Source organism: Salpingoeca rosetta (assembly GCF_000188695.1).
Source record: "Salpingoeca rosetta unplaced genomic scaffold supercont1.1, whole genome shotgun sequence".
NCBI classification, from domain to species: domain Eukaryota; class Choanoflagellata; order Craspedida; family Salpingoecidae; genus Salpingoeca; species Salpingoeca rosetta.
In genome coordinates, this window is record NW_004457740.1 from 935,218 (window position 1) to 945,217 (window position 10,000).

At 56.0% G+C, this 10,000-nt stretch overlaps 3 protein-coding genes across 3 annotated transcripts in view; 2 read left to right on the forward strand and 1 right to left on the reverse strand.

Annotated features, from left to right (window-relative positions):
• Positions 1-2,796, forward strand: part of PTSG_00199 (ABC transporter) — a 5,703-nt gene extending 2,907 nt beyond the window's left edge. Inside the window, exons 2-4 of the mRNA XM_004998691.1 lie at positions 88-1,186; positions 1,378-1,561; positions 1,803-2,796. Of these exons, the coding sequence (XP_004998748.1) occupies positions 88-1,186; positions 1,378-1,561; positions 1,803-2,341 (1,822 nt within the window). The 3' untranslated portion in view covers positions 2,342-2,796. The remainder of the gene's footprint in view (positions 1-87; positions 1,187-1,377; positions 1,562-1,802) is intronic.
• A 517-nt stretch (positions 2,797-3,313) lies between these two features.
• PTSG_00200 (uncharacterized protein) lies at positions 3,314-5,458 on the reverse strand (the record flags this gene model as incomplete). Its single annotated transcript, XM_004998692.1, has 6 exons — positions 3,314-3,508; positions 3,672-3,745; positions 3,990-4,053; positions 4,476-4,565; positions 4,812-4,944; positions 5,367-5,458. 6 exons carry the CDS (start codon positions 5,456-5,458, stop codon positions 3,314-3,316), a joined length of 648 nt encoding a protein of 215 aa, XP_004998749.1.
• Positions 5,459-6,127: 669 nt separating this feature from the next.
• Positions 6,128-10,000, forward strand: part of PTSG_00201 (STE/STE11/MEKK2 protein kinase) — a 5,639-nt gene continuing 1,766 nt past the window's right edge. Inside the window, exons 1-11 of the mRNA XM_004998693.1 lie at positions 6,128-6,460; positions 6,680-6,717; positions 6,903-7,005; positions 7,230-7,438; positions 7,681-7,798; positions 8,118-8,256; positions 8,405-8,478; positions 8,682-9,096; positions 9,291-9,361; positions 9,525-9,737; positions 9,955-10,000. The exon at positions 9,955-10,000 is cut by the window's right edge and continues 35 nt beyond it. Coding sequence (XP_004998750.1) covers positions 6,446-6,460; positions 6,680-6,717; positions 6,903-7,005; positions 7,230-7,438; positions 7,681-7,798; positions 8,118-8,256; positions 8,405-8,478; positions 8,682-9,096; positions 9,291-9,361; positions 9,525-9,737; positions 9,955-10,000 — 1,441 coding nt within the window. The 5' untranslated portion in view covers positions 6,128-6,445. The remainder of the gene's footprint in view (positions 6,461-6,679; positions 6,718-6,902; positions 7,006-7,229; positions 7,439-7,680; positions 7,799-8,117; positions 8,257-8,404; positions 8,479-8,681; positions 9,097-9,290; positions 9,362-9,524; positions 9,738-9,954) is intronic.

Sequence of the window (10,000 nt, forward strand, 5' to 3'; positions counted from 1 at the left end):
ACACACACACGAGCATTCCCCCCTCTCGCTTCCTCCCTCCTCACACATTTGCCACCTCCCCCTCCCCCCCAACCAACACAAACATAGGTATGGCCTGCTGGGCCGCAATGGCAGCGGTAAGTCCACTCTCCTTCGTGTTTTGGCTGAACGCCGGTTGGCAGACCTGCCGTCCCACATTTCCACGCTGTACATCGACCAGGAAGCCAACGCCACCTTCGATTCTGTCATCGACTACGTCGTTGCTGGGGACCGCGAGCTGATGGCGCTGCGGGCAGAGCATCGGCGCATCACCGGCAGCAGCGCAGCACCGCACCATGAGGGCGATGGTGATGGTGCTCATGGTGATGGTGCTCATGGTGATGGTGATGAGAAGGGGTCAGACAACACAAAACCGCAGCCTTCAGACCAGCAACACCTTTCAGACAAGCAGCAGCAACAGCAGCAGCAGCAGCAGCAGCAGCAGCAGGTGCCGCGCGATGGCGATGGCGGCGATGCGTTGATGCCGCAGGTGTCTGCGGATACGGAGCGACTGTTGGAGGTGATGGAGGAGCTGGACCTGGTCGGCAACAGCACGGCCGAGGAGAGGGCCGTGGAGGCGCTGCAGGAGCTTGGCTTCACCGAGGACATGATGCAGTGCTCGTCTTCGTTGCTCTCGGGCGGGTGGCGCATGAAGGCTGCGCTCGCACGTGCGCTGTTCTGCCCGCCGGAGCTGCTGATGCTTGACGAGCCGACCAACCACCTTGACCTGCACGGCGTGCTGTGGCTGCAGGACTTCCTCAACGGTCTGGACACGTGCGTGCTTGTGGTGTCGCACGACCGCGCGTTCCTTGACGCCATCGCCACGGACATGATCGTCCTTGACAAGCGCACGCTCACGTACTTCCCCGGCAACTTCTCGGCCTACTTGAAGGACAAAGAGGACAAGCGAAAGCGGCACCAGCACCTGTACGAGGCACAGGAGAAGAAGCGACAGCACATCCAGGCCAGCATCGACAAAGGTGTACAGCACGCGCGGCGCACAGGCAACGACAAGGTGTTGGGCATGGTGGCATCGCGGAAGAAGAAGCTTGACCGTAGGCTTGGTGTTGAGAAGACGGAGGATGGCAAGCGTTGGCGCCAGTTCACCCGGCGCAAGACCAACACCCAGAAGCAGTACGAGGCTGCCTGCGATGGCCAGCGCCGCGTGGTGAGTTTCACGGTGGTGCGGTGGCGGTGGTGGCGGTGGTGGCGGTTTCTCTCCCGTTGCTGTTGTTGTTGTTTGCTGTTGTTGTTTGCTGTTGTTGCGGCTGTTTGTGTCCCTGCCTGTCAGCTCGCCGTAGCCGCACAGCTCATTCACCATCCACCCCAACAACAACAACACTCGCAAACACGCAACAGCTGGAGAAGCCGCAAGAGGAGAAGCCGCTTGTGTTCAAGTTTCCGACGGACCTGCCGCTGCTGACCTCTGGCAAGCGGTGCTTTGAGCTGGATGGCGTTTCGTTCCAGTATGAAGGGGCGAGTGAACCTGTGCTTGAGGACATCACATTCAGTCTTGACCTTGGGCAACGCATTGGCATTCTTGGTGGGTTTGCAGCGGCACATCGTGCATTGCTTGATGGTGTGGAATGTGCGTGCCATTGTCGCTCGTGCTCGCATGCGTTTGCCTGCTCCTCCCCCACCATTCTTTTCCTTTCTGTTTCTAACACACACACACACACACACACACACACACACACACACACACACACACACACACACACACACACACACACACACACACACACACACACACACACGCACACACACCACACCACAATACACAGGGCGCAACGGGGCCGGCAAGTCGACGTTGATCAAGCTCATCTTCGAGGAGTTGGCGCCAAAATCCGGGCGCGTGCAGCGCGTGCGACAGGCGAAATTGGCGCTGTTCAACCAGCACCATGCAGACGCCCTGGACCTCGACACGTGCGCACTGAAGCACATGCTGAAGCTGTTTGGGTCGACAAAGAAGGAGCAAGACCTTCGCAAGCACCTGGGGTCGTTCGGGCTCGGGCCGCTTGCCATGCAGCCGATGCGGCTGCTTTCTGGCGGGCAGAAGACGCGGGTCTCGCTTGCGGCGCTTGTGCTGGCGGAACCACACGCACTCATCCTTGACGAGCCGACAAACCACCTCGACTACGAGTCGATCCAGGCGCTGGCAGATGCGCTTGAGCAGTACCCCGGTGCTGTCCTGCTGGTGTCCCACGACCGCGACTTCATGTCCCGCATTGCAAACGAGTTCTGGGTCCTGAGAGACAAGCACCTCACGCGGTTTGACGGCACCCTGGACGACTACGTCGACTCGCTCGAGCACACCATGTGAGCATGCGCCCATGGTATCACGTCATCGCTGCTATAATCAACCCAAAATCACATAAGGAAGCACGCAAGCACAGGCAGGAGCAAGCAAGCACAGGCACAAGCAAGGGAGCACGCTCGCAAGCAAGCAAGGGAGCGAGCTTGCTTGTTGCTCACCTCACACCCACGAATACATTGTCGTTGTCTTGTTACGTTGCGCCCGCATGCATCTGATTTTGACTGCATTTAATGGATGATATGAGTTGCCGCCATGTATGTGGGCTGTGTGAGCTTGTTTGCTTTTGCTGCGCTGGTATTACATGTGCACATGTGTGTCAAGTGTTCCCCTTGCTTCTCTGCTGCGCCTTGTTTTGCTGGCCATCTGGTTGGTGTGCTGTTGACTCTAGGTTGGACATCACGTCGCGTCTTGCCTCCTTCTGTCTACCAATACACACGCGCCATCCCATGTACATGTGCCACAACACCACGAATATGATGGGCTGATCATGACTGACAGCAACAGCACATCATCAGCACACAGCATCACCACCACGCTTTGCCCTCCCACACCTCACTTGCTCTGCCCTGTCCGCACGCCCGGACATGTGCGTGTGTAATCCATTTGCGATGGGAGCACGTAACTCATGCGAAACACGACATCGCAGCAGAATGAAGCAGAAGAGAAAGCAACGCGAAGGCAAAGCGGCAGGTAAGAGCTGCCTTCCTTGTGCGAACAATCAAGACGTTCAAGTCGCATGTCGTTTAAAACACAGGATACAAACGCACAGCAATCGACACAGGAGCAGAGAACTGAGACACAGAGACAGATAGAGACGGAGGGAAAAGACAGTCTGAGGAAACTACACACATACACACACACACACACACACACATACACATACACACACACATATCACCAATCGCCATCGTCCTCACTATGGTCCTTATCATCATTGTGTGTACAATACAGCACCATCATGAAAACCGTTCTTGCGCCTCAGAACATGTGTGCATCGCGCAGCTGTGCTGGATCACTCAGGTCGACTGCAAATGCACTCATGCCATCATCATTTGCGGTGGCCGTGGGCTGCGGGGCGATGCCAAACTGCTGCTCAAGCGCTTGCGTGTGAGCAAGCAGGGCCTGCAATTGACTATCGCAAGTTTGCGCCGTTGTAGCCACAGCCTCCATGTCCTGCCAAGCGCACACACGCATCGTCGCATGCCCAGGCAGGTGAGCAACGGCCTTCGATCAGTTTGGGACCAACATGCAATCAAGCTCGCCCAGTGAAAGCATTCAGGAAGGCCAAAAGGAGAGACGCACGGCCAGCTACGAGCGAGCGATTTAGAGTACATACCGCGCAGGCTTTGGCTTGCGTTTCTTGCTGCCGCTGTGCCATGGCCTCTGCATTCGCCAGTGGCTGACCGGTCACTGTTGTGGACACACACACACACACACACATAAAAGCAAAGCGAGACTGTGAGTCATTGGCATTCCGTGTGTTGATCCATGATGGCAATGGAGAAATTACAACGCACGCAGTCTGCGGTGTGCAATGGCAACACACACATATGCATACACACACGCACGCACACGCACACGCGCGCGCACACACACACATGCATACGCGCATGCACGCACACGCACACACACGCACACTAGTACAAGCACCAACCGGAATTGATGTGCTGGGCCTCCACCAGTGCCTGCAGCGTTTGCAGTCGCCTCAAAATCTCCTCCTAACACCACAGACAAGCGCGCATATGTATGTGAGCGATAAACATGAGCAGAAATGCTTCCACCACAGTACCCTGTCGTATCGCGTGTTGTAGGCGGGTTGGTCGGTGGCAAAAGCCACGATACCTTCTCAGCGTGAAGCGAGGCGAGGGTGTCTTGGTGTTGTTGTTGCAGGACCTCTGCAGAGCACAAACGAACACACATACAGCCGTGAGCGAGACCTGCTTGCAGCGCCGTGCAGAATGCTCGATCCGAGTTTCTTCCATGTCGTCGCCAATTCACACACACACAGACACACAGACACGCACGCACGCACGCACACACACACACACACACAGACACACACAGACGCACACAGACACAGACACACAGACAGACAGACAGACAGACAGACACACAGACACACAGACACACACACACACACGTGGTTGTGTTGCTCTTGAAGGGTGCGGATGTTCTCGGCGTTGATGTGCTCCAGCTCCTCTCGCTGTGAGACCACTTGCTCTGTTGCCTCCTGAATGATGATACCATCAAATCGAAGGCATTGCGCTGCGCGCACATATGTCCATGCGCGTATGTGTGCGTGCGTGTGGGGTGAGAGAGAGAGAGAGAGAGAGAGAGAGAGAGGGAAACAGGAAACGGGTCTTTGGAGGTCTTTCAGACACACGCCCACACAAGCTCGGCTCAGCTGCTTTGTTCCCCCTTCACCTCTGTCCACTTCCCGTTCACAACCACATGTCCCTCTTCCCAAGCTCTTGACCTGTGCAGTTTGTGTCGCCTTTGCCAGCTGTTGCTGAAGATCGGAGATGGATTTGCCTTGGGCGGCCGTCTTCTCAAGCAGTTCGTCTCGTTCAACGCGCAATGCAGCTTCTGATTTCCGAATGGCAGTCACACTGTCGCCACGCCATGAAGGAATAGCGGTGTTGTGTTGTGTTGTTGTGTTGTGTGTGCATGTGCATGTGTGCGTGTTTGTGTTAGTGAGGCTGGATGTGAGGGATCCCATCAGGGGGAGGCAGATCCAATCATCAAAGCGACACTCACAACACAGAAGAGCACACAGCACACTCATGTGCCTACAGACACATACACACATAACTGTCATCTCAAGCCCTCGACTGGTATGGTCTCTCTTTTGCTGTCCCGCTCTCATCTTCAATCACCGCCTCCACACACACACACACACACACACACACACACACACACACACACACACACACACACACACACACACACACACACAGTATGTTCTGTCACCCCCGCCATCACTCCTCTTTGCCACCACTTCACCCACAAGCACACCACTGCGCAGACATACCCGCGCATGTCCTTGTGGGGCTTTGGCACTCTTGAGGTCGTCGGGAAATTGCTCTGCTTGGCTCCATCAGGCCGATGAATTCTTGTGGCCATGGCTGGTTGGTTGGTTGGTTCGTTCGTTTGGTTTGGTTTGGTGGTTGTTGTGCCTGTCGGTGATGCGGCTGTGTGGCGGTGGGTTCACGAGCACGAGACAAAATACGCACACAGAGAAATCACACGCAAACCACGGCAAAGTGCACGTTCCGGCTTCTTGTTACTTGCTGACCCTGCGAAATACAACACCGAACAAGCAGTGCAGCAACCACGAACACAATCATGACGAACGGAACGGTAAGCAATGTGATGTGTGAACCAAAAAACAAACATTGCTCGTGTGTGTGTATTTGTACGTGTATGAGACACACATTGTGCGGGTTGATGTGGTTGAGGTGGTTGAGGTTGGCCAACACACATCCAACACATGAACACGCACACACACACACACACACACACACACACACACACACACACACAACACACACCAACAACGTTCCTGACCTCAAGCCACGACTCAAGCGACAGCAGCCCACGATCAATCCATGCATGAAATGATCAATCACACAACTCCCACCACATACAAACACACCAACAACCACAGCGACCAACACTACCTGGCTCGCTGGCTGGTGTTCAAATTTTGCCGGCAAATTCACGGAACTGAATTCAGTTGATACGATTTATGCTGTCGCAACACAAATGAGCGCCAGATTATTTTTTTTGGTCAACCACCAAACAGCACCAAACAGCCAAACAGCACCAAACCCTGCCACAACCACAATACAGGCAACCTTCTCTGTCTTCCATCTCCTGCTTGTGTGTTTGTGTCCTCGCCGATCGCGGTTGTACCGATTCCTCGTTGTGTGCGGAGCGTGTGCGTGTGTGTGCGCGTGTGCACGCCTGGCAGTTTCATATTCCTCCACAAGAAAGACAGTGGTTGTTGGCATTCGTTTTGCCGCAGCCAAGAAGTTGCGGGTGTTGATTGTTTGGTTTGTTGTTACAATCGTGTTTGTGTTCTCGCTGTCGTCTGAAACTGCATTCGCCATGGATGTGCAACCGGTTAGCTTGCTGTGACCTGCGTTGGCTTGCTGTGGCTTGTGGTGTCTCGTTGCTTGCGAGTGTGCACACAACACACAACACACAACCGCACACACGCACACACACACACACACACCATGGCAAGCACACACAAATGCAGGCACACACACAGACCACATCGCACAAACTCACGCACACTCATTTGATCATCTCTCACGTGACCACCAATGTCACACACAGGGCATCCGCTTCAAGTGCTGTCTCGGCCAAGAGAACAGGTACACAGGACTGTGTGCGCTTGCCGCATCAAGTTTGGGTCTCATGTAGAGAACGGTGTGAGATGATGTAGTTAGTGGTGGTGGTGGTATGCGTTGTGGTGTGTGCGATCTTGTCTGCCGTGCGCCTTGCCGTTAACAGCATGCAGCCGCGCTTACAATCAAATCCACTGCTCCCGTGTGCGCAGGAACATATTCCTGGATAGCCCCGTCTCCTTGGATCAACTGAAACAGAAGATTGTGGCCTACTTCAGAAAACCAAATCTCAACATCCTTGTCGTTGACACAGAGGTAGTGGATGGGAAGGAAAGGGAGGGGTGTGTGAGAGATAACGAGTGCGTGTTTGTTTGCGTGTTTGCGTGTGTGTTTGTGTGTGTGTGTGTGTGTGTGTGTGTTTGTGTGTTTGTGTGTGTGTTTGTGTGTTTGCGTTGAATGCTGAGGACGAGTGAATGTGGAGACTGACAACTCCGCACCGATTGCGCTCCATCGCCACACTCGCTTGCGTGTATTTTCAGGGGAAGCGGAAGCGATTACGAACACAGGATGACCTTGATCAGTGCCTCAAGTCCGTGGATGCACAGTCGTCGTCCACCGCCGTGCGTCTCGTGCTCACCTCCTCCACAGATACAACATCACCGCCGCCACCTTCCCCCTTTGACGAGCTTGACAGCGCCGGCCTTCGCGACCACCCGCCCTTTGACCGCCCATACCGCCAACACATGGGGTGGGTTCGTGCGTACGAGTGTGCGCGTGTGTGTGTGCGTATATGTGTTTGTGTGTACGTGTGTGCGTGTGTGTGTGTGTGCATAAATGTACGTACGTGTGCTTACCTGTGCGCGCGCGTGTGGAAATGCATGTGCTCTTGAGATGACGAGCCACGATTGAGAAAGGGTTTGAGTAATCGCGCGCTCACCCTTCCTCTTCCCAACCGTCTTCTCCTCGTCTCCACGCGTGTCGTGGTTGCAGGACATTTCAGCGTGCCGAATTGCGTAAGGAGCCGTCAGCTCGCCGCGGCGCCGCCCACAGACGCATGCCCTCAGACCACAACCCGCACACCCTCGACCTCCCTTTCGCACAGCTCACGGTCAGGCTACTCTTCACTGTGTGTGTGTGTGTGTGTGTGTGTGTGTGTGTGTGTGTGTGTGTGTGTGTGTGTCGTGTCGTGTGTGTCGTGTGTGTGTGTGTGTCGTGTGTGAGTGTGTGTGTGTGCGTGAGAGAGAGAGTGTGTGTGTCGTGTGTGTGAGAGTGAGTGAGTGTGTGTGTCTGTGTGTATGTAAGCCCATGTGTCCGTGTGTACGCGTGCGCATGTCGATCTCTCCAGCGCCTTCCCGCTTTTGACTTCAAACACCATCACTACCCTCACGCTCTCCATGTGCGTCTGTTGTCATGATTCCAATGCGCAGGTGAACGACGTTGATCCACCACTGCCACCTCCCCATCACCACCAGCACCACCACCACCCTCACCGCGCCGATGCCCACCGGCCCAGCAGCCCGCCCCCGGGCTTTCTCGACCTGCCGCAGCACAGCGTCCACGACAGACGTGAGTTGTGCGAGCGTGCGTGTGTATGTGTGTGCGTGTATGTGTGTGCGTGTATGTGTGTGTGTGTGAGCGGACTCATGGAGGCGTGATTGTTTAGCGTTCCTCACCATGTTTACGTGTGTGTGTGTGTGTGCGCGCGCTCGTGCAGGCTGGTCCTCGGACGTAAACGGCGGCGGAGAATTCATCCCAGAAACAGACGATCAGCCAGATCACAGATATGAGGTGCGCACACCACACCTTGGCACATTGTGTGTGTGTGTTGTTTTTAAATTGTGATTGTGCAACGAGCGCGACGTGCCCTCCCTCCCGCCATGTGTCCATTGCCCAGCTCATCCACCCTCTCCCCTGTGTGTGTGTGTGTGTGCGTGTGTGTGTGTGTGTGTGTGTGTGTGCGTGTGTGCGTGTGTGTGCACCGCCATCTGCAGCAGCCGTCCCGCACAGTCCGCTCGACTGGGAGCGCCCATAGTTTCCACAGCTTCCGCAGCACACACAGCGCGTCCAGCACACAGAGCGTGTACAGCGGCGGCGGCTCCCAGCGCAGTCAGGGCAGCCACCACGCCGTTGCGCGCGTGTCTGTCAAGGACGTCTTCACCCGCGACGACACGGAATCGGGCGTGTTTGACCACGAGTCACAGGTGCGCAGCGCGCTTGATGTTCCGGACAGGCTTCGCTCGGGGACATACCCGCGGTCGAGTGCACCGCCGGGCCACGTGGCCGTAACCCGGATTGGCGGCCCGTACACCCTCCCGCGCGAACGGACGTCGTCGTCAACAATGGCCGGCGAGGGCATGCACCGCGTGCCGCACACCGCCGTGCCCACGCAGTCCCACTTTAGCGCTGGTGCGTCAAACTCGTTGTGCATGTGTGTTTGTGTGTGTTTGTGTGTGCTTCTGTGTTTGTGTGTTTGTGTGTTTGTGAGAGTGTGTGCGAATGTGCGTGTGAGTGTGTGTATGTTTGTGTACGTGCGTACGTGCGTACGTGCGTGCGCATAACGTCACTCACGCCCACACCCTCCCCCCTCCCCAATTCAACAGCAGTCCGTGGGCCAACGATGCCGGTGCGGTGGAGGAAAGGAAAGCTGCTCGGTTCGGGCGCGTTCGGCAAGGTGTGCGATGTGGCGTTGCTGTTTGTTGCGTTGGTGTGAGTATGTATTGTTGTTGCTTGACTGACTCACTGGGTCCGCGAACCGTGTGTCAACGCATGCAGCCACGCACAATACCTCTCCCACACCCTCACCACCACCACCACCACGGCGCTGCGTGCTGCAGGTGTATCTTGCGCTGGACGACGGGACCGGTGCAGAGGTTGCGGTGAAGGAGGTTGAGCTCGATGCGGGCGAGCAGCCGTCTGGCGGCGCCGTTGAGGCACTGGAGGGCGAAATTCGCGTCCTCAGCGGTCTGAGGCACCCGCGCATTGTGACGTACCTCGGCACCAAGCGCACCCCAGAGACCCTCTCCATCTTCATGGAATACGTGCCGGGGGTGAGTTGCTCTTTCATTGTGGTTGTTCGTCATTGTTGCATAGTAGTACTTGTGTATGGTTGATAAAGGTGTGTGCTTTGCTGCTTTGCCGTCGTGAGGTGTGCGCACAGATACACACACACACACACACACACACACACACGTACACACGCGACTGCAGTCCGCACGCGTTCCTCACCCCCACCCCAATCACCACCGACACGACCGCCACCTCCAGCGCTCAATTGCACGGCGACTGCGAGACTACGGTGCATTCTACATCG